The following is a 25,066-nucleotide window of genomic DNA, read 5'->3' as shown; positions in this document are numbered from 1 at the left end:
CATTGTAGCACACTGAGCTTCCCACTGCAACTTATGCTTCATGTCCATGTGCCGGTTCATGCATGAAGTACTCAAACTATGTATTTTTTGGCCTCTACTTAGCTTTTGCTGACAAATGTTACAGATAACACAAGTTGGGTCATCTTTATCGATCTGAAAAAATGCCCAGGCTATGCAAGGCTTAGCACCCATGCGACCTGAAGAGCCACCACGACTTGTGGTGAGAGGCAGAGTTGTGTTTGAGGATGCAGTTGTTGACGTGCTTCCAGTACTACGTCTCTGTCCAGGAAGGCGCAACCTGACCTCGTCGTCACTAGCATCTTCCTCCACCTCCTCTGCTGACCTCATCTCTTGGCTGACTGTGGGTTGACAGTAAGTGGGATCTCCGACCTCATCATCATCACCCTGTGCGTTATCACACCCGTCGTCCTCAGAGCCAACCTGTTCCTGCCCTGACAAAAAACTAAAGTTGTCGCTCCAATCAGGTATTTGAGTCTTATCATCGTCTTCCTCATTGTGTCTCCACCAACAGGAGTTACAGTTTGGGAATGAGGGTCTACATTATGGTCAGAACCTTCTGCGTCTGGTCCTGGATCCGACTCATAAAGATTCTGGGCATCAGTGCAGATCATTTCCTCGTCTGGATTCACAGAAGCGCTGGAGTCGACCTCTGATTCCCAGGCTATAGTATGAGTAAACAGCTCTGCAGACTCAACCATCTGTTCTACCTCATACTCAGACGGGCAGCTGGAGATTTGGGAGCTGTGAGGAAGCAAGTGCGATTTGGGTGACACCTTTGAGGACTGGAGTATTTGTGATGTTGAAGTTGATGTGGAGGAGAGCCCACTTAAAGGAGCACTTGATATCCGTTGAAGCACCTGCTGTTTTTGTGCCTCATCTGGAATTTGTAGCGATTGGCGTGGCCGTAAGAAAGGGATCTTATCACATTGTCCGCTAAAAGAAGTAGACATTTTAGTTTGGCTGGAAGATGGTCTTTCTTCTGCAGATGTTACTGTTGCTTTAACACCTACCCCACGGACACAACCTTTTTTCCCCTTCCCAACACGCCTATTCCCCTTTCCACCAGCAGCAGGCCTTTTTCCACTCATTTTGGTGGTTAACTAATTCACAACTCTGGAGTTGTTTGCACAAAAAAACAATGGATGGTAACCGAGCAGAGCTGAGTGGCCAAACTGTGGTATTAGGCCAAAACTATTGGCTGGGTTAGATGCAGAAAAAAATTATTTTGAATTTGCAACCTGATGGAGGTCAGTATAGATGGACTAATACAAATAGTCCCACACACTGCTAGAAGCCCAAATATTTTTTCAGAGGTACTGTAGATGCAGATAAAAATTATTTTTAATTTGCAACCTGATGGAAGTCAGTATAGATGGACTAATAGACCAAGTCCCACACACTGCTAGAAGCCCAAATATTTTTTCAGAGCTAGATGCAGAAAAAAATTATTTTTAATTTGCAACCTGATGGAGGTCAGTATAGATGGACTAATAGACCAAGTCCCACACACCGCTAGAAGCCCAACTATTTTTTCAGAGCTAGATGCAGAAAAAAAATATATTCAATTTGCAACCTGCTGGAGGTCAGTATAGAAGGACTAATAGAACAAGTCCCACACACTGCTAGAAGCCCAAATATTTTTTCAGAGGTACTGTAGATGCAGATAAAAATTATTTTTAATTTGCAACCTGCTGGAGGTCAGTATAGAAGGAATAATAGAACAAGTCCCACACACTGCTAGAAGCCCAAATATTTTTTCAGAGCTAAATGAAGAAAAAAATTATTTTTAATTTGCAACCTGATGGAGGTCAGTATAGATGGACTAATAGACCAAGTCCCACACACTGCTAGAAGCCCAAATATTTTTTCAGAGCTAGATGCAGAAAAAAATTATTTTTAATTTGCAACCTGATGGAGGTCAGTATAGATGGACTAATAGACCAAGTCCCACACACCGCTAGAAGCCCAAATATTTTTTCAGAGCTAGATGCAGAAAAAAATTATTTTTAATTTGCAACCTGATGGAGGTCAGTATAGATGGACTAATAGACCAAGTCCCACACACTGCTAGAAGCCCAAATATTTTTTCAGAGCTAGATGCAGAAAAAAATTATTTTTAATTTGCAACCTGATGGAGGTCAGTATAGATGGACTAATAGACCAAGTCCCACACACCGCTAGAAGCCCAAATATTTTTTAAGAGCTAGATGCAGAAAAAAATTATTTTTAATTTGCAACCTGATGGAGGTCAGTATAGATGGACTAATAGACCAAGTCCCACACACTGCTAGAAGCCCAAATATTTTTTCAGAGCTAGATGCAGAAAAAAATTATTTTTAATTTGCAACCTGATGGAGGTCAGTATAGATGGACTAATAGACCAAGTCCCACACACTGCTAGAAGCCCAAATATTTTTTCAGAGCTAAATGAAGAAAAAAATTATTTTTAATTTGCAACCTGATGGAGGTCAGTATAGATGGACTAATAGACCAAGTCCCACACAGTGCTAGAAGCCCAAATATTTTTTCAGAGCTAGATGCAGAAAAAAATTATATTCAGTTTGCAACCTGATGGAGGTCAGTATAGATGGACTAATAGAATGATGCTATGCCCAAAAGATTTTACTTCACTAGGTGCAGTAAAAAAATTGGTATTCTATACACAGGTGTTATATCTTGCAACACAGATAGGCTACTCCACTGACTAACACACTCTGCAATAGGCCAAAAAGGATTAGCTTTGCTAGATTCAGCCAAATGCTGTGAAAAAAACTTGCACAGCACTGGCACAGACCTGCCTGGCAAAAACTGATAGGAACTCATGTAACCTAGTCCTGAAAAGGACTCCAATTACAATTAGTCTTTACTCCCACAACCTATCTATTTAAGAGCACAGACCTCCCTGATAAAAGTCGTAGGAAATGCTGTAACCTAGTCCTTAAAAGGACTGCAATCACAGCTATTCCCTACTCCCAAGCTATCTGTATATTTGTGCGAAAATTGGCTTGAAATTAACAAGGTATAGCGCACACAGCAACAGCGGTGCCGTCTAACACGCAGCTGCAGCAGTGAGAAAATGGTGGCGACGGGGAAAATGGCTTGGTCTTATAGGGCAAGGACATGTGACATACACTGCCAATGACACATGCCCTTGCTTGTGTGAAAAAAAGCACTTCGCTCCGTGTGTGCGCTGCTGATAGGCTGACAGATTGCACCTCCCCACTGCAAATGCGGGAAAGAGAAAAAAAAATGGAGATCTTCATTGTTCCTGCAGAGATCCATCCCCTGCCCCTCCCCCCACCCCGCTGTACACTCAAACTGCGTATTAACATTAATTTTCATCATTACTGAGAAAAAATCCAGTTATGATTTTGGTGCACGAACAGTTATCGAACATAACCTCGAACAGCCGAATTTTTCTCAAATTGTTCGTGTTCGCCGAACGGCTCGAACACCGCCCAAAACAGCTCGAATTTGAGATTGGCGAACAGTTCGAGTAGAACAACGCTCATCTCTACTCATGAAATAGGCCTGGACAGAAATGATGGTTTTCTTCTTAACTTAATATTTTGTTGAACCTTTTGAGGCAATCACTGCAATCAGACGATTCCTGTAACTGTCAATGAGACTTCTGCACCTCTCGACAGCCATTTTGGCCCACTCCTCATGAGCAAACTGCTCCAGTTGTCTCGTGTTTGAAGGTTGCCTTTTCCAGATGGCATGTTTCAGCTCTTTCCAAAGATGTTCAATAGGACTTAGGTCAGGGCTCATAGAAGCCACTTCAGAATAGTCCAAGGTTTTCCTCTTCGCCATTCTTGAGTGTTTTTAGCTGTGTGTGTTTTGGGTCATTATCCTGATCCAAGACCATGACCTGCGACTGAGACCAAGCTTTCTGACACTGGGCAGCACATTTCTCTCTAGAATCCCTTGATAGTCTTGAGATTTCATTGTACCCTGCACAGATTCAAGACACCTTGTGCCAGATGCCGCAAAGCAGCCCTAGAACATAACAGCCTCCCCCATGTTTCACAGTAGGGACAGTGTTCTTTTCTTGATATGCTTCATTTTTCCGTCAGTGAACATAAAGCTGATGTGCCTTGCCAAAAACTTCCATTTTTGTCTCATCTGTCCATAGTACATTCTCCCAGAAGCTTTGTGGCTTGTCAACATGTAGCTTGGCAAATTCCAGTCTGGCTTTTTTATTATTTTTTTTTTCAACAATGGTGTTCTCCTTGGTCGTCTCCCATGAAGTCCACTTTCGATCAAACAATGACGGATGGTGCGATCTGACACTGATGTTCCTTGAGCTTGAAGTTCACCTTTAATCTCTTTAGAAGTTTTCCTGGACTCTTTCGTTACCATTCATATTATCCGTCTCTTTGATTTGTCATCAATTTTCCTCCTGCGGCCATGTCCAGGGAGGTTGGCTACAGTCCCATGGATCTTAAATTTCTGAATAATATGTGCACCTGTAGTCACAGGAACATCAAGCTGCTTGGAGATGGTCTTATAACCTTTACCTTTAACATGCTTTTCTATAATTTTCTTTCTAATCTCCTGAAACAACTCTTTCCTTTGCTTCCTCTGGTCCATGTTGAGTGTGGTACACACCATGTCACCAAACAACACAGTGAGTATCTGTAGCCCTATATACAAGCCCACTGACTGATTACAAGATTGTAGACACCTGGGATGCTAATTAGTGGACACAACTTGATTTAACATGTCCCTTTTGTCACATTATTTTCAGGGGTACCATCATTTCTGTCCAGGCTGATTTCATGAGTTTATTTTTTAAAAAATTCAGTGGAAGCAGAAAAGCAATGTCTGACTTTCATTTGTTCATTTTCATAGATTTTTAATTTATTATTACTTTTGTCAGATTCAAGTTATTTCTGTGACCATTGTGGGGTTTTCTTTCATTAAACGAGGGGTACCAACAATTCTGACCACGTGTGTATATAGTATATACAGAGCTCCTGTGTATGTCACTGGTGATCACTGTATTACGTATACACTATATACAGAGCTTCTGTGTATAATGTCTCTGGTGACCACTGTATTACCTGTACACTATATACAGAGCTCCAGTGTATAATGTCACTGGTGATCACTGTATTACCTGTACACTGACACTATATACAGAGCTCCTGTGTATAATGTCACTGGTGATCCCTGTATTACCTGTACACTATACACTATATACAGAGCTCCTGTGTATAATGTCACTGGTGACCACTGTATTACCTGTACACTATATACAGAGCTCCTGTGTATAATGTCACTGGTGATCACTGTATTACCTGTACACTATACACTATGTACAGAGCTTCTGTGTATAATGTCACTGGTGACCACTGTATTACCTGTACACTATATACAGAGCTCCAGTGTATAATGTCACTGGTGATCACTGTATTACCTGTACACTGACACTATATACAGAGCTCCTGTGTATAATGTCACTGGTGATCCCTGTATTACCTGTACACTGACACTATATACAGAGCTCCTGTGTATAATGTCACTGGTGATCCCTGTATTACCTGTTCACTGACACTATATACAGAGCTCCTGTGTATAATGTCGCTGGTGGTAATAACAGTGTTGTTAGTATTGTGGTTTGTATTCATGATCAGTATTGTAGTATTTGGTCACTTTGGGGTGGTAATATGTGGTCTGGTCATGGTGTGGCCGTATTTGTTCCTTGTATGTGGTATTATTCGGTCACTATGTGGTGGTAACATGTGATCTAGTCATGGTGTGGCGATATTTGTCCCTTTTGTATGTGGTATTATTGGTGTTGATATAGTGAACTGTGTTGTGTATGGCGGTCATTTTGTTCTTGCTGATATTAACTAGGAAAAGATTTTTTCCATTAGGCCACAGCCCCACCATTAGTATTTGGTTAGTATTTTTTCTCAGGAGTCGCTGCCAAAACAAGGAGTGGGAGATAAATGCAGAATTGGTGACTTGTTTCTATTCTACCTTTTCTCTGATTGTTCCTCACCTGGTTTTGGCTCCCACTCCTGAGAACAAATACTGACCAAATACTGATAGTGGGGCCGTGACCTTAGAGATTAAATACTTGGACCAGAGCGGCAGAGATGCACTTACAGGGGTTCTCTGGTGAAAAGAAGTAATCACCTCTCCACAGGATCAGTGATAATATTGATTGGTGGGGGTCTGACTGCTGGGACACAATCGGCAGAATGTGAAGCTTTTCTCCCCATTAGACAGGAGTGGCATGTGAGATGCGACCACTGATCCATTCATTCCCTCAGTGACTGTGAGTGCTGCTCTTTTTTGGAAGCCCCCAAGAGAATGAATGAGGTTGCAGTCAGATGTCCCACCTGTAGCTGCATTTTAAAATGGGGATAAGTGTCCTGTCAGGGATAAGCGCTCCCCATTTTTCCGATCGGTGCAGTTTCCAATGTTCGGACCCAAACGATCAATAAGTGATCACCGATCCTGTGGATCCCATGGATCGGTGATAACTAGTGTTGAGCGATACCTTCCGATATCAGGAAATATCGGATCGGATTGGATCGGGCCGATACACAAAAAGTATCGGATATCGCCTATTCCGATACCGGAAACCAATGCAAGTCAATGGGACACAAATATCGGAATGAAAATAAACCCTTTCTTTCCTTGTAGGTTAATTCTACATGAAGGAAAACAACTAAGAATAATGTAGAATGTATTGGGGGAGGTGGTTGCCCAAATCGATGGGAACAGTGCTCACAGTGAAACATGAAAAGCTGGCAATTCAGCAGCGGCATACACCGGTACCCGACAATTTAGAACAGAAATATAGAGCTTCACACATAGATTAGATAGATAGAAACATGTCAGTCACATATATATGAAGTACAGTGACAGTGTTGCTTACTGTACTTGTCATTTAGTGTTAAAATGAAGGATTTCTTAAAAAAAAATTGGCGTGGGGTTCCCCGTAATTTTAGTCTCTAGCGGAGGTTAAGCAGACGGCTGGGGCAGATGTTTGAAGCCTGGGAAGGGGGTAATACCCACGAAGCTTCCAGGCTACTAATATCAGCCCCCAGTTGATTACCTAGCCTTTACTAGCTATTAAAATGGGGGACCCCCAAAAAAATGACGTGGGGTCCCCCCTATTTTAATAGCTAGCAAAGGCTAGGCAGACAGCTGGGGGCTGATATTAATAGCCCAGGAAGGGTGCCATGAATATTGGCCCCCTCCCAGGCTAGAAACACCAGCCGTTAGCCGCCCCAGAAAAGGCGCATCCATAGGATGCGCCAATTCTGGCACTTAGCCTCGCTCTTCCCACTGCCCTGTAGCGGTGGCAGTGAGGTAATAGGGCTGGGGTTGATGTCAGATTATAATGCCAGCTGACATCAAGCCCAGGTTAGTAATGGAGAGGCGTCTATAAGACACCCCCATTACTAACCCCATAGTCAAAGTTAAAAAAAAACACAAACACCCAGAATAAAGTCCTTTAATTGAAATAAAGACACAATTCTTTATTGTTCTAAATTAAACCATACTTACCATCACGCCCATTCCAGCTGAAGCCAACGATCTCCTGCAATAAAAGTAAAATAATAAAGCAACATCATCCTTACCTTCCCATGGTTCCCAGGACAGCTCCAGCTCTGCTACATTCACATGACAGGCTGGATCGCAGCAGAAAGCTGCCATCCAGCCTGTCATGCCGCAGGCAGACACTGAGAAACGCAGGCATGCTTGCGCTCCTCAGTGTCTGGCTGTGACGGCATCCAGATGAGCCGACAATGAACTCAGCTCACCTCATGCACGTCACTGACAGCGTGGGAGAATTCTCCTGCGCATGCGGTGAGCGTGAGAGACTCGGCTCATCTGGATGCCGTCACAGCCTGACACTGAGGAGCGCAAGCATGCCTGCGCTTCTCAGTGTCTGCCTGCGGCATGACAGGCTGGATGGCAGCTTTCTGCTGCGATCCAGCCTGTCATCTCGATATAGCAGAGCTGGAGCTGTCCTGGGAACCATCGAAAGGTAAGGATGATGTTGGTTTATTAGTTTTCTTTTATTGCAGGAGATTGTTGGCTTCAGCTGGAATGGGCGTGATGGTAGGTATGGTTTAATTTAGAACAATAAAGAATTGTGTGTTTATTTCAATTAAAGGACTTTTTTCTGGGTGTTGTGTTTTTTTTAAATACTTTACTAGAAATTCATGGCGGTCATGTCTAATAGTGGCGTGACCCCATGAATTTCGGGCTTAGGGCCAGCTGATAATACCAAGCTGGCCCTAACCCCTTTATTACCCAGTGAGCCACCGCACCAGGGCCCTGGATGAGTTGGGTACAGCGCCAGAAGATGGCGCTTCTATGAACACGCCATTTTCTGGGGTGGCTGCGGACTGCAATTTGCAGCGGGGGGGGGGGCAGAAAGCTTGGGCCTCCCTGCGCTGCAGATTCCAGCCCCCAGCTGCCTAGATGTACCTGGCTGGACACAAAAATAGGGCGAAGCCCCACGTTGTTTTTTTTTTTTTTAAATTATTTCATGAACTAAATGAAATAATTAAGAAAAAAAGGGATTCCCTATATTGTTGTGTCTGGCCAGGTACAAATAGGCAGCTGGTGGTTGGGGGCAGCCCGTTCCTGCCTGCTGTACCTGGCTGGACACAAATATAGTGCAAAGCCCCACATCAATTTTTTTTTAATTATTTCAGGAAATTCATGAAATAATTTTAAAAAAATTGACGTGGGGCTTCGCATTATATTTGTGTCCAGCCAGGTACAGCAGGCAGGAACGGGCTGCGCCCAACCACCAGCTGCCTATTTGTACCTGGTTGGACACAACAATATAGGGAAGCCCTTTTTTTCTTATTTCATGAATTTCATGAAATAATTTTTAAAAAAAAATACGTGGGGCTTTGCCCTATTTTTGTGTCCAGCCAGGTACAACTAGGCAGCTGGGGGCTGGAATCCGCAGCGCAGGGAGGCCCAAGCTTTCTGGGCCCCCCCCCCGCTGCAAATTGCAGTCTGCAGCCACCCCGGAAAATGGCGCGTTCATAGAAGTGCCATCTTCTGGCGCTGTACCCAACTCATCCAGGGCCCTGGTGCGGTGGCTCACTGGGTAATAAAGGGGTTAGGGCCAGCTTGGCATTATCAGCTGGCCCTAAGCCCGAAATTCATGGGGTCACGCCAATATTAGACATGACCGCCATGAATTTCTAGTAAAGTATTTTAAAAAACACAACACCCAGAATAAAGTCCTTTAATTGAAATAAACACACAATTCTTTATTGTTCTAAATTAAACCATACCTACCATCACGCCCATTCCAGCTGAAGCCAACGATCTCCTGCAATAAAAGAAAAATAATAAACCAACATCATCCTTACCTTTCGATGGTTCCCAGGACAGCTCCAGCTCTGCTACATCGAGATGACAGGCTGGATCGCAGCAGAAATCTGCCATCCAGCCTGTCATCCCGCAGACACTGAGAAGCGCAGGCATGCTTGCGCTCCTCAGTGTCAGGCTGTGACGGCATCCAGATGAGCCGAGTCTCTCACGCTCACCGCATGCGCAGGAGAATTCTCCCACGCTGTTAGTGACGTGCATGAGGTGAGCTGAGTTCATTGTCAGCTCATCTGGATGCCGTCACAGCCAGACACTGAGGAGCGCAAGCATGCCTGAGCTTCTCAGTGTCTGCGGCATGACAGGCTGGATGACAGCCTTCTGCTGCGATCCAGCCTGTCATGTGAATGTAGCAGAACTGAAGCCGTCCTGGGAACCAAGGAAAGGTAAGGATGATGTTGCTTTATTATTTTACTTTTATTGCAGGAGATCGTTGGCTTCAGCTGGAATGGGCATGACGGTAAGTATGGTTTAATTTAGAACAATAAAGAATTGTGTGTTTATTTCAATTAAATGACTTTATTCTGGGTGTTTGTGTTTTTTTTTAACTTTGACTATGGGGTTAGTAATGGGGGTGTCTTATAGACGCCTCTCCATTACTAACCTGGGCTTGGTGTCAGCTGGCATTATAAGCTGACATCAACCCCAGCCCTATTACCCCACTGCCACCGCTACAGGGCAGTTGGAAGAGCGAGGCTAAGTGCCAGAATTGGCGCATCCTATGGATGCGCCTTTTCTGGGGCGGCTATCGGCTGGTGTTTCTAGCCTGGGAGGGGGCCAATATGCATGGCACCCTTCCTGGGCTATTAATATCAGCCCCCTGCTGTCTGCCTAGCCTTTGCTAGCTATTAAAATAGGGGGGAGCCCACGTCATTTTTTTTGGGGTCCCCCATTTTAATAGCTAGTAAAGGCTAGGTATTCAGCTGGGGGCTGATATTAGTAGCCTGGGAAGCTTTGTGGGTATTACCCCCTTCCCAGGCTTCAAACCTCTGCCCCAGCCGTCTGCTTAACCTCCGCTAGAGGCTAAAATTACGGGGAACCCCACGCCAATTTTTTTTTTAATAAATCCTTTATTTTAACACTAAATGCAAGTACAGTAACCAACACTGTCCCTGTACTTATTATATATGTGACTGACATGTTTCTATCTATCTAATCTATGTGTGATGCTCTATATTTCTGTTCTAAATTGTCGGGTACCAATGCTGAATTGCCGGCCGGCTTTTTTAAAGAGACGGTGCATGAAAACACTATTATTTTTTTAAATAAATCCTTTAACACTAAATGACAAGTACAGTAAGCAACACTGTCACTGTACTTCTTATATATGTGACTGACATGTTTCTATCTATCTAATCTATGTGTGAAGCTCTATTCTTTCTGTTCTAAATTGTCGGGTACCGGTATATGCCGCTGATGAATTGCCGGCTTTTCATGTTTCACTGTTCCCATCGATTTGGGCAACCACTGTAATGCCACAACCACCATGGCTGTGGCATTAACGTCTTAAAAAAATATTAATTCCTGCTATTCCATTTAATTGTAATGTAAGGGAGATAATGTAATGTCAGTGCTTGAGCAGGAGAATTCTCCCACGCTGGGATGGCATTCTGATGACAGGCTGGATCGCAGCTGAGCGCTGCCATCCAGCTTGTCATCCTTCAGAGACACTGTAGAGCGCAGGCATTATGGGAACTTCCGATTCCGGTATTCGATATTGTAAAAGTATCGGAACTCCGATACCGCGAATATCGGTCGATACCCGATATTTCAGTATCGGAATGCTCAACACTAGTGATAACTTGTTTTAACCAAAGAACCCATTTAATGCAAACTACCGGAACTGTACATCCCAGTTAGAGTCGCACAGTAGATGTGCAGGAGCCACCAGTCAATGCTCCACTATAACAGAGATAGCGGAAAACAGATATTTGCATATGGCAGTAGGTGGGCCCCTAGAGTCAGTTCTCCCTGTGGGCCCCAGACACCCCAGTCCGACCCTGTGCATAACAATGATATGTTCAAAATACTGACTGGTAATAATTGTGCACACAGTGTATCAAGACATAATGTCATGTGAAACACTAGACAGTGTCAGGAAACTGGGACTGTCTAACTGGATCTTAGATAATAGTCTGTCATAGTGTAGGGGACGCAGTTGTATAAAATAACTTATTGATGTGTATGAGGATCTAGATCTACACCATGGTCAACCCCGGTTATACAATGTGATAAAACAAGTATAGGTAACACAGAATTCAGTGCATACCTTGGGTTCGTTCTCACACTCCATACTGGTTAGGATACAGCGACAAAGTTTTTCAAACCGCTACAAAGACACAAATATTGGATAGGATAATTTAACATAATTTAATGAAAAGTACCTGCTGACCTCCAGATCTTATAGTTGTATGGTACCTTTTCTATGTTCTTGGATCTTACAGAAGGATCTTGCTAGGAAATCCATGTGCTACAGGTGTTTTGTTTTTTTTTAACAGAACTTGTCATCAGATTTTCCCCAATAAATCCAACTTGTTGTAATGCCTTGTAATAACTTTCTATCACCCTGTCTATTTCAGCCCATGTACCTAATAAGGGCTCATTCACATGACTGTATTTTCGGTTTGAGTGCTGTCTATGAAAAAAACGGGCAGCACTCGGACCAATGTTATTCAATGGGGCAGTGCAGATGAACAATTATTTTCACTGACTGAATCTTCTTGTGAAAAGAAATCTCAGCAGCACTAGTTTCTTCTGTAAATCGGATGAGACTCACCCATCCAACTCTATGGGTGCAGGAAAAAAAAATCAAATGTCATATGGAGCCACAGTGTAGCATCCGTTTTTTACGGATACATTGCAACTCTGTAATACGGGAAACGGTAAATGGTTTTGCAAATTATTAATTCTTGCTGCTGTAAGAAAACGAATTGCATACGGATGACAAGTGACAAAAAAATCGTCAGTGTTTTATAGATGAAGCACTTTCCACTTGTCCCACGATGTATGACAATGAATGGTCCAATGGTTGTCTCCTGACCATGCCTGAAAACTTCATCCCTCCACCTCTGATTGATGCGGATGACTTCTCCTAATAACAAGCACTTTGCACCTCCACATATCTTGTAAAAAACATTCTGAAGTTGTCTCAAACATTGATAATGATGATAAGTCACTGAAATCTGAGTCTTATAGCCTAAAAGCACAGTACTACTTTTTTTTTACTAGATATGTGGAGGTGCGAAGGGGTTGTTACAATGTGTAGCTGCAACCACAGAGGACTGAAGATCAGGTTGAATCACTTGAATAGGATCTGATCTGCAGTACTCGGCAGCTGCCCCTACACATTACACACAGATAAGCAGTATTGCTCTATACAGTATTTACATCCGGTTGCCAAAGATTATACCAACTGATCCGTGGAGGTGCCAGGTGTCAGACCCCTAACAATTTGATACTGATGATCTATCCAAATATGCCTAAACAAGACAACAAATATCCCTACGTGAAACCCAGTTGTAAGATCTTGTGTGCCAAGGTCACAAATGCTTACTAGAAATCATGCAGTTGTGACTATACTAGAAATAAAACAATTAATAATTTGTCATCAAGGTAAAATACAAATGAGTTTTAAATAATGCCTCTCACCATTCTGTCTACTCGTGTCCTAAATATGAATAAAAGTTTGCGAGCGGTCTTGAATACAGAGAGAGCATTGATCTTGATGGATCCATTCTCAGTACCTTCCAGGAAATCATCTACTTCTCGCCTATTGTAAAAAATAAAAATAATAATAAAACATAAGGGAAAAATGTATAAAAAGGGGATTAACACCAGAATTTTTTTCACAAAACTTCCAAAATGCATCAGAAATAAAAACAAACCAAATGTAAACTCAGCTCACTAATTCCCCATTGATCAGCCACTCCATTTCCAGTTCAGCCTGGTTTTCCCTGACGGTCTCCATGCTTCCTCTTACAGCCAGACAGGCCACTAAAGCCAATCACTGGCTATAGAAGTGATCAATGCATCACTGATGTGGCCAGTAATTGACTGACGTAGTCACATGTATGTGTGAACAAAACAGGATGTAGAGATGGCATTTCTGTACATCCTGGGCTGTTTGTTAAAGGTATTCTGTCAGTAGGATCAACCCTTCTAAGCCATCTATATGGGCATGCAGGTCATAGGAAGACATGTTAGACATGTAACTAACACAGAAAAGTAGCACTGAACTTTGTCTCATAACAAACATGTTAGCACCTGCAGCTCTCACAGCTCTGCTGTATTGCAACTTGTTCTGCTTGTGAGATGGAAACTGAAGCTGAGAGGAACCTGCAGATGTGTCAGGTATAATCACACACAGTTCTGCAGTGAGATCAGGAGAGCAGCGAGCAGCCATTACACATCACACTGGTAACGCCCCGTTTTATTTAAAATAATCTCTAGAGGAAGATTACCATGCAGATCAGTGTCAGGCCCATGGTCCTGAACAGCTCATTTACATATAGGAAAAAGCATGGATTTCTCTGGAATACGACATTGGATCATTGAAAACAAAGTATCATTGTATTCAGCTTCATATGACCTGCATGCCCATACAGATGGCTTAGGAGGGTTGATCCTACTGCCAGATTCCCTTTAAAAAAAAAATCGGGGCTTCATTACCACCTTATAGATTTGCACCACTTTTCTGATGGAAAAAAGGAACAAATTTTGACTCACGTTTAGAGAAAAGTCTGCAGTTAGCTCCTTAGCTCCCTCTAGTTGTGACAGCAACTAGCTAGCATGTTTTATTTCAAATCTAAGTCTAATCAGTACATTAACAATTTGGAATTATAAAGCAAAAAATGGGAGGACATTAATTACAGAATTTATCAGGTATGTTGGAAATATAGACTGAACTCCTTGCTGTAGTTTTGATAAAATGACTGTTTAAGCTGCAGCAGCTCTGCTAGTCCTCTCAATAATGAGTTCTAAGTATTCCATTGACTGACAGCTTTCTGGCTACACTGCGCATAGGCAGAATGCTGCCAATCAATGCTGGAGGGCAGGAATAGTCAGAGCCCAGAAATATGGAGGACTACAAAGCTGAAACTTATCACTGAGCAGACTGTCAAGGCTACGGCAGAGAAAATAGTGTTTTATTAAAACTACAGCAAGAAGGCCAGCAATTGACCCAATAGCATTAGGGTCTCTTTTATGCTGCCCTCAGGTAGTGCAGCATAAATCTGGTGGCACATTTTTTTTAGTGTCAGATGGACATGATCAGGGCAGGATTTGAGTGTAATGAATAAATATTTCCATTTACTAACAGCAAACAGTGATTTTGAAAGTGATGAGAAATTAAAACATATTCTCTGACGCACCCAAGGTTTGACATCAGAAAATAGGAAAAACATATTTCCTCTTAATTAAATCTTCCCTGGCCGTGTAAAGTGGACGGGTTATTATCAAGAATTTTAATGTACTAGGGTAGGATAGAAAAAAACTTAAAGAAATGAACTGGAGTATAAGTTAGTGTGTTGGCACATGTGCACACTGCCCATTAAACAAGACCCAAGATAAAAACATAAGAAGCAAATACCCTGCAGTAAATAAATAAATAGCAATAGTACATGTAAATAATATAGGGTGCTTCGTTAACAAAATTTTGACAAAAAAACGTAAAAGCCATCCCACCACGTTACGGTGACCCTATTAGGGACGGTCCTAACCTCTAGCATTAAAACCTTACCGCTTGTCAAGTGACGTACATGTGGATAAGAGCTGAGAAGAACTGAGACCCTTGCACATTAAGCCATGGGGAACTCTATGACTGGACACTAAGCCATGGGGAACTACATGAATGTAATGTCCAGCTCAAAGAAAAGGCGGGCCACACATTTATTTGCACAGAGTGCAAAAAAAACTGACACGAAAAACCTAAAGAAATGAACTGGAATATAAGTTGGTGTGCATAGAATAAGAAGGTAATACATCTATTGCTAGTGTCTGTCTGCAGTGTGTATTATACACATACAGCTCTGCTAAATATGTACATATAGAAACACACAGCTCTGCTACATTCACATATAGACACACACAGCTCTGCTACATATGCACATTTAAACACACACAGCTCTGCTACATATGCATATACAGACACACACAGCTCTGCTATATATGCACATTACATGCACATATAGATGCATATAGCTCTGCTACATATGCATGTATAAACAGCTCTGCTACAGGCACATTTACAGACACACAGCTCTGCTACATTTATAGACACACAGCTCTGCTACATTTATAGACACACAGCTCTGCTACATGAACATTTACATAAACACAGCTCTGCTATATAAGCACATATAGACACACACAGCTCTGCTATATATGCACATACAGACACAGCTCTGCTAGATGCATACTACATGCACATAGCTCTGCTACTGTATATATGCACATATAAACACTCACAGCTCTGTTGCATGCACATTTACATACACACAGCTCTACTACAGGGATATTCACACACACACACACACACACACACACACACACACACTATACATTACAACATCTTGCAGTTCCTGTTCGAGACCTGAATGGAGGCTACGTGAGCTAAGCAGCTGAAGGACCTTCCACAAAATTAACTCAAGGACCTTTCAGGTCATGTGATCAGGCACATGACCTGAAAGGTCCTTGAGTAAACCAGGTGGAAGGTCCTTCAGCGGCTTAGTTCATGCAGCCTCCGTTCAGGTCCAGATATGCTTCCTTTCCTGCTCTGCACTGATCACATAGATTAGTGCAGAGCAGGGGAAGAGAGGGCAGCTCTCTCTGTGATCAGGAAAGATGCTGTGCCAGAGGAGGTCTCCTACATAACAGGAAGCAGCCTTTGGACTGTAAGATGCACACATTTTTTAACAGGAGTTTTTATTGTTAAAAATGTGTCTTACAGTCCGAAAAATACGATATACTGTATTTCCACCAATTGATAGCTTTTGTATATTGACAGTATTAGAAAACATAGCCTTGGCATGGAAGTCATAATTTCCTATGTTACCTGATTTCATGCTGCAGTCGGCATCTACAAAGAAATCTTCTGATAAGGGCTTGGATTTTAATTGCAGCTTTCTCTTTTTCTTTCAGGCCTTTCCTTTCCTCACGTGCCTGCCTGGCCTTATCCAGAAATTGGGCCTTTGATACCTGAGTTGCCCCAAACATGCTTTATGCTGTAAAAGTCAAATATACATAAAATATTAACCATGAAATAAATAAAACTAACCTACTAGGAAAATAACTTTATGAAACAAGATCAGAAAAAGTTCTTTATAGGGAATCTGTCAGTACATTTGAGCGATCTGACCTATTAATATTAGATATAGCTACCTAATTTTACTTTGTTATTGCAATACATATATATTTACACCTAAAATTCCCTTTTGTTATACTCCTATTTAGCCAATCATTACTTTTATGTTGTTTAACTCTGCCTTTAACTAGAACATCTTTCAAATCACTACATCTTGTAAAATATATTATCGGCTGTTTGCTAGCAGAGGATCACTCTCTATCATGTACCAGTTCTCATGGATAATAGATTTAATAATTCCGCATAAAGGAGTATATTGGAAAGATCGCACAAACTACTTATCATTACTTTTATTGCGATATTGAAACAATCGATTATGATTTCAAATGCTCTTGGAAAACTGTTATTAATAACATCTCTGGGATAGCCTCGCTGTAATAGTCTATGTTTTAAATCCTCAGATTGTTGTAAAAAAGTACTAGCAGAGCGAACAATACAACGCAATCTTAAAAATTGGCCATACGGTAGGGAATTCTTCATGTGAAAAGGATGAGAACGATCAAACCTCATTAATGAGTTGGCAGCTGTAGGTTTGAGATACACTTTTGTATGGACGGCTCCCTCAATAACTTCCATTTGCACATCCAAAAACTCTATGGAGTGGTTTCCGATCTTACTGGTAAATTTCATGTTTACTTTATTCAAATAATTAACAAAAACCTCGAGTAATTGTGGTGTGCTATTCCATAAAATAAAGCTATCATTAATATAGCGTAAAAAAAAGTTTGATGTTAATGGCAAAAGGATTTAGTACATTAAATACTCTATCGACTTCAAATTGGGCTACAAAAATCTTGGCAAAAGTTGGTGTCACCGGCGTGCCCATCGCTGTGCCAGCTGACTGGGCACACTAGTGATCATCAAATTGGAAAAAATTGTGTCCTAATGCAAAACGTAATGATTCACATAGAATATTGCCACAGACCGAGTCAGTATTATTTTCCCAAAGCAGATGTCCGACACACTGCATACCGGCATCCTGCATTTAGTATATACTGCTATATGTGACTGTGGGAGATACTATATAGGAAAAACCACCTGCCCTCTACACAAACGCATTAGTGAACACGTGCACGTGCTTTTGTTGGGAAAAGGTTCTCCCAGGTTGATTTCTTATGCGACAAACACATAATAATAATCCAGACTGCATGGTTTTTTGGTTTTACATTTTGAATCAGTACCGATAGCAGCCGGTGACTGACACAATCTATTGCTTATAAGAAGGAGATTTATTTAATGAAAAAAAACTGAGGAGTTTGGCCTTTTAGGATTAAATGAGCGGCATGACTTGTGTCCATTTCCACATTAGTAAGTGTACTAGTGCTGTATCTTTTTAGGAATTTTTCTTTTTATGTTCATTTTTCTTGTATATGTTTTGTATTGTCAATTGGAGGTATGACATATACGAGGTGTGTTTCCTAGTGACGCAAGAGCCTGAAGAAGCATGTTCAATGCGAAACAGCTGTCTCTCATTTCTCTCCTCCAGGTCTACGCTCCTCACATGCTGCCTGAATAAAATTGCTGTTTTTAATGTACCAATGGTGAGTGCCGCTATCTACAATTATTATTGTCCATGCAGTATATAGTAACAATCACGTTCTCCTTTGATGCCCACAGGCTTGGTTTCAAAGGGGTTCCGTGATGGCAGGCATGCTGGCCTTCATCAGACCCCCAGCTGTTAAAGCCGCTGTTAAGAGATTGACAGCAGCATTTCATAGGTTAACAGGCACAGGAGCAGCTTGGCTCTGCCTGCAAGTGTTAGAGGCAGATCCTGGCTGTAACATGCAGAGATTATCTGCCTCGCATGGGGAAGGCTCAGCTTGTGACCTCACTCCATACATGTATGGTCAGGAAAAGGTTGTCCCACTCTCAAAGATTATCATTCCAAAGGTTCAATGAAGCAAAAAAAATCCAAAACTAAATAAACTAAGCTTTATTCATCCTCCAGTGGTCCAACGCTGTCTTATGCTACTGCTCCGGTGATTGCGCACAGGCTGCAGCAGTGACATCACGTATAACCTATTGCAGCCAATCACTGAGCTCAGCAGTCCTGCTGATGTAGACAACATTAGTCACTGAGCTCAGCGATTGGCTGCCATGCTGTCCTGAGCTCAGCGATTGGCTGCCGAGCTGTCCTGAGCTCAGCGATTGGCTGCCGAGCTGTCCTGAGCTCAGCGATTGGCTGCCGAGCTGTCCTGAGCTCAGCGATTGGCTGCCGAGCTGTCCTGAGCTCAGCGATTGGCTGCCGAGCTGTCCTGAGCTCAGCGATTGGCTGCCGAGCTGTCCTGAGCTCAGCGATTGGCTGCCGAGCTGTCCTGAGCTCAGCGATTGGCTGCCGAGCTGTCCTGAGCTCAGCGATTGGCTGCCGAGCTGTCCTGAGCTCAGCGATTGGCTGCCGAGCTGTCCTGAGCTCAGCGATTGGCTGCCGAGCTGTCCTGAGCTCAGCGATTGGCTGCCATGCTGTCCTGAGCTCAGCGATTGGCTGCCATGCTGTCCTGAGCTCAGCGATTGGCTGCCGAGCTGTCCTGAGCTCAGCGATTGACTGACGAGCTGTCCTGAGCTCAGCGATTGACTGCCGTGCTGTCCTGAGCTCAGCGATTGGCTGCCGTGCTGTCCTGAGCTCAGCGATTGGCTGCCGAGCTGTCCTGAGCTCAGCGATTGGCTGCCGAGCTGTCCTGAGCTCAGCGATTGGCTGCCGAGCTGTCCTGAGCTCAGCGATTGGCTGCCGAGCTGTCCTGAGCTCAGCGATTGGCTGCCGAGCTGTCCTGAGCTCAGCGATTGGCTGCCGAGCTGTCCGGAGCTCAGCGATTGGCTGCCGAGCTGTCCGGAGCTCAGCGATTGGCTGCCGAGCTGTCCTGAGCTCAGCGATTGGCTGCCGAGCTGTCCTGAGCTCAGCGATTGGCTGCCGAGCTGTCCTGAGCTCAGCGATTGGCTGCCGAGCTGTCCTGAGCTCAGCGATTGGCTGCCGAGCTGTCCTGAGCTCAGCGATTGGCTGCCGAGCTGTCCTGAGCTCAGCGATTGGCTGCCGAGCTGTCCTGAGCTCAGCGATTGGCTGCCGAGCTGTCCTGAGCTCAGCGATTGGCTGCCGAGCTGTCCTGAGCTCAGCGATTGGCTGCCGAGCTGTCCTGAGCTCAGCGATTGGCTGCCGAGCTGTCCTGAGCTCAGCGATTGGCTGCCGAGCTGTCCTGAGCTCAGCGATTGGCTGCCGAGCTGTCCTGAGCTCAGCGATTGGCTGCCGAGCTGTCCTGAGCTCAGCGATTGGCTGCCGAGCTGTCCTGAGCTCAGCGATTGGCTGCCGAGCTGTCCTGAGCTCAGCGATTGGCTGCCGAGCTGTCCTGAGCTCAGCGATTGGCTGCCGAGCTGTCCTGAGCTCAGCGATTGGCTGCCGAGCTGTCCTGAGCTCAGCGATTGGCTGCCGAGCTGTCCTGAGCTCAGCGATTGGCTGCCGAGCTGTCCTGAGCTCAGCGATTGGCTGCCGAGCTGTCCTGAGCTCAGCGATTGGCTGCCGAGCTGTCCTGAGCTCAGCGATTGGCTGCCATGCTGTCCTGAGCTCAGCGATTGGCTGCCGAGCTGTCCTGAGCTCAGCGATTGGCTGCCGAGCTGTCCTGAGCTCAGCGATTGACTGACGAGCTGTCCTGAGCTCAGCGATTGACTGCCGTGCTGTCCTGAGCTCAGCGATTGGCTGCCGTGCTGTCCTGAGCTCAGCGATTGGCTGCCGTGCTGTCCTGAGCTCAGCGATTGGCTGCCGTGCTGTCCTGAGCTCAGCGATTGGCTGCCGAGCTGTCCTGAGCTCAGCGATTGGCTGCCGAGCTGTCCTGAGCTCAGCGATTGGCTGCCGAGCTGTCCTGAGCTCAGCGATTGGCTGCCGAGCTGTCCTGAGCTCAGCGATTGGCTGCCGAGCTGTCCTGAGCTCAGCGATTGGCTGCCGAGCTGTCCTGAGCTCAGCGATTGGCTGCCGAGCTGTCCTGAGCTCAGCGATTGGCTGCCGAGCTGTCCTGAGCTCAGCGATTGGCTGCCGAGCTGTCCTGAGCTCAGCGATTGGCTGCCGAGCTGTCCTGAGCTCAGCGATTGGCTGCCGAGCTGTCCTGAGCTCAGCGATTGGCTGCCGAGCTGTCCTGAGCTCAGCGATTGGCTGCCGAGCTGTCCTGAGCTCAGCGATTGGCTGCCGAGCTGTCCTGAGCTCAGCGATTGGCTGCCGAGCTGTCCTGAGCTCAGCGATTGGCTGCCGAGCTGTCCTGAGCTCAGCGATTGGCTGCCGAGCTGTCCTGAGCTCAGCGATTGGCTGCCGAGCTGTCCTGAGCTCAGCGATTGGCTGCCGAGCTGTCCTGAGCTCAGCGATTGGCTGCCGAGCTGTCCTGAGCTCAGCGATTGGCTGCCGAGCTGTCTTGAGCTCAGCGATTGGCTGCCGAGCTGTCCTGAGCTCAGCGATTGGCTGCAGAGCTGTCCTGAGCTCAGCGATTGGCTGCCGAGCTATCCTGAGCTCAGTGATTGGTTGCCATGCTATCAACATGATGTCACTTCTGCAGCTTTTGCAAAACCCTCTTAAATGGAACTGAGCAGTAATATCGCCTATTCAATCAGGTGGTTGGTGGGATTCGAAAAGTCAACACCGCACTGATCTAATATCGATGGATGAACAGGCCATGAATATTGTGGTTGAGGGGGCCCCTTTAATCGGGGTTATGAACACTAAGTCAATTATCTTTCTATGCAAATGGGTCTTTATTGAGGGGTCATGAACAGGCACGGGTCCATACACCTAATAGTCTATAAGGAAAGGGGAGTATCTTATTGAGACAATTCAATAGTGAAGGGACCCTTATATCCAAGTAAATAAAAAATGCTCACCTTATTGTGTCCTTGCTAGTACAATACTTTACTTGTAAACCGCATTATATTTACTGGTGACTGTTAATGATCCAAGTTCTAGAACAGAAAACAGAGTTCTAAGAAGGCAGAATTTGCTATTTACATAACAATAATAATATTTTTTTTAAAAATGCAATCTCTGATATATGGATACTTTGGCCGATCTGACCCCACATAATTAGCTGAAGCACTATTTGATCAATGTATTTTTATAAAAATCAGTTTATGCTCTTAAAGGAGTTGTCTCATTTTCATAAATGGTTAAAATTGCAAGGTGCGTGTAAAAACAAGCAACTTTGCAATTTACTTATGAAAATCCTCCCCGTTCTCAAGAACCGAGGGATTTTTAGCTTACTTCTAGTTGTCTAGGTTACCAGTCACCTCAGCAAAAAGCGCAAACTTTCAAGCACCGTTCATAAGCTGGCTGGATCCCCCGAGCTTCAGAGACACACAGTTCGGACCTGGGGTGCAACCATGCCACTGGTCTGAACTCAATCTTCAGAAGGGCACAACCACTGGAAAGCAGGAAGCCAAGAGGCAGAGGAGCAGTGCCCCCTGAAGAAGGAAGAGGAGCACTGCCATTCATTTTCCAATGTCTAGTGGCAAGAAAACAACGTAGGTAATTATAAAATAACATGTAAATCCTCCTCCCATCTTTTGTTCACATTTCATTAACATCTGAGCTATCTAATGTATACCTCTAATGCAGGGATGTCAAACTCAAACACACAGAGAGCCAATATTAAAAACTTTGACAAAGTCGCGGCCCAACCAGTGTACCGTATAATGGGCCCCACATAGTCCTCCATACAGAATGAGCCCCACATAGTCCTCCATACAGAATAATGAGCCCCACAAAGTCCTCCTTGCAAAATAATGGGCCCCACACAGTCCTCCCTATAGAAAATGGGTCCCACATAGTCCTCCATATAGAATAATGGGCCCCACATAACCCTCCATACAGAATAATGGGCCCCACATAGTCCTCCATACAGTATAATAGGCCCCACATAGTCCTCCATATAGACTAATGGGCCTCACATAACCCTCCATACAGAATAATGGGCAGCACATAGTCCTCCATACAGTATAATAGGCCCCACATAGTCCTCCATACAGTATAATAGGCCCCACATAGTCCTCCATACAGTATAATGGGCCCCAGATAATCCTCCATACAGAATAGTGGGCCCCACACAGTCCTTCATACAGTATAATAGGCCCCACATAGTCCTCCATACAGTATAATGGGCCCCAGATAATCCTCCATACAGAATAGTGGGCCCCACACAGTCCTCCATACAGAATAATGGGCCCCACACAGTCCTCCATACAGAATAATGGGCCCCACATAGTCCTCCATACAGAATAATGGGCCCCACATAGTCCTCCATACAGAATAATGGGCCCCACATAGTCCTCCATACAGAATAATGGGCCCCACACAGTCCCCCATATAGAATAATGGGCCCCACATCGTCCTCCATACAGAATAATGGGCCACACACAGTCCCCCATATAGTATAATGGGCCCCACATAGTCCTCCATACAGAATAATGGGCCCCACACAGTCCTCCATATAAAATAATGGGCCCCATATAGTCCTCCATACAGTATAATGGGCTCCACAAAGCCCTCTATATAGTATTATGGGCACCACATAGTCCTCCAAACAGTATAATGGGCACCACATAGTCCTCCATACAGAAAAATGGGCCCCACATAGTCCTCCAAACAGTATAATGGGCCCCACATAGTCCTCCAAACAGTATAATCGGCCCCACATAGTCCTCCAAACAGTATAATGGGCCCCACATAGTCCTCCAAACAGTATAATGGGCCCCATATAGTCCTCCATACAGTATAATGGGCCCCACATAGTGTTCCATACAAAATAATGGGCCCCACATAGTCCTCCATACAGAATAATGGGCCCCACATAGTCCTCCATACAGAATAATGGGCCCCACATAGTCCTCCATACAGAATAATGGGCCCCACATAGTCCTCCATACAGAATAATGGGCCCCACACAGTCCTGCATAAGAATAATGGGCCCCACATAGTGTTCCATACAGAATAATGGACCCCACATAGTCCTCCATACAGAATAATGGGCCCAACACAGTCCTCCATACAGTATTATGGGCCCCACACAGTCCTCCATATAGAATAATGGGCCCCACATCAGGGGCGGTCCTACCGCCGATGCAGCCGGTGCAACTGCACCGGGGCACGGCGGTGCAGGAGGGCCCTTGTCGGGCGACTAACGAGGGCAATCTGGCCTGCTTCTCGGAGCACCAGGCTCCGGGGTGCCCATGGCCAGATTGCCCTCATCATATGTGGCGAGCAGGGAGCAATTCCTCCAGCTCCGCTGCTGACAGGAGGAAAATGGAAGCGGAGGTGGATGGATCCGTCCTCACCTCTGCTTCCGGCCCGCCTCTGCGGCTTCCTCCCTGACACAGGCCCGCGCTGCTTTATGACATCATGATGCAGCGCGGGCCTGTGTCAGAGAGAAAGCTGTCGGTAAGGACGATGCTGTAGGGGAGCGTGCTGAGAGGTAAGTTGTGTGTTTTTTTAATTTTATATACTGAAAAGCTGGGAGGAACAGAAGAATGAAGGGAGGTGGGGGAGAGCAATGATGGGGTTAAGGAGAGCAATGGTAGCGATGGGGAGAGCATTGATGGGGCTAAGGAGAGCAATGGTGGTGATGGGGAGAGCAATGGTGGCGATGGGGAGAGCAATGGTGGCGATGGGGAGAGCAATGGTGGGGCTGGGGGAGAGCAATGGTGGCGATGGGGAGAGCAATGGTGGGGCTGGGGGAGAGCAGTGGTGGGGCTGGGGGAGAGCAGTGGTGGGGCTGGGGGAGAGCAGTGGTGGGGCTGGGGGAGAGCAGTGGTGGGGCTGGGGGAGAGCAGTGATGGGGCTGGGGGAGAGCAAGGACGGGGGCGGCCGGGACAGGGCGACGACGGGGGCGGCCGGGACAGGGCGACGACGGGGGCGGCCGGGACAGGGCGACGACGGGGGCGGCCGGGACAGGGCGGCGACGACGGGGGCGGCCGGGACAGGGCGACGACGGGGGCGGCCGGGACAGGGCGACGACGGGGGCGGCCGGGACAGGGCGACAACGGGGGCGGCCGGGACAGGGCGACGACGGGGGCGGCCGGGACAGGGCGACGACGGGCGCGGCCGGGACAGAACGACGACGGGGGTGCCGGGACAGAGAAATGATGGGGGCACTGTGACAGAGGTGCTGGGACAGAGCAATGATGGGGGTGCTGGGACAGAGCAATGATAGGGGTGCTGGGACAGAGCAATGACGGGGGTTTCACTTTGCTTTGTACTGTAAAGCCTTGTATATTTTCCGTGTGCACATAGCCTTACAGTTAATTGGGGAGAGTCACAGAGACTGAATAATTTATATTATTGGCCGG

General features: G+C 45.3%; 1 protein-coding gene across 1 annotated transcript in view; it reads right to left on the bottom strand.

Annotated features, from left to right (window-relative positions):
* Positions 1-25,066, bottom strand: part of UBE3B (ubiquitin protein ligase E3B) — an 88,679-nt gene that overhangs the window by 61,211 nt on the left and 2,402 nt on the right. The window contains exons 2-5 of the mRNA XM_073672623.1: positions 21,611-21,688; positions 16,454-16,622; positions 13,051-13,171; positions 11,672-11,731 (exon numbers count right to left, since the gene is read on the bottom strand). Coding sequence (XP_073528724.1) covers positions 11,672-11,731; positions 13,051-13,171; positions 16,454-16,614 — 342 coding nt within the window. The 5' untranslated portion in view covers positions 16,615-16,622; positions 21,611-21,688. The remainder of the gene's footprint in view (positions 1-11,671; positions 11,732-13,050; positions 13,172-16,453; positions 16,623-21,610; positions 21,689-25,066) is intronic.

The sequence above is a fragment of the Phyllobates terribilis genome, unplaced genomic scaffold (genome assembly GCF_046119375.1).
Source record: "Phyllobates terribilis strain yellow unplaced genomic scaffold, ASM4611937v1 Scaffold_1__5_contigs__length_1240528914, whole genome shotgun sequence".
Classification (NCBI taxonomy): Eukaryota; Metazoa; Chordata; class Amphibia; order Anura; family Dendrobatidae; genus Phyllobates; species Phyllobates terribilis.
Note: the sequence above shows the minus strand (reverse complement) of the source record. Positions and strands in the feature narration are given on the sequence as shown.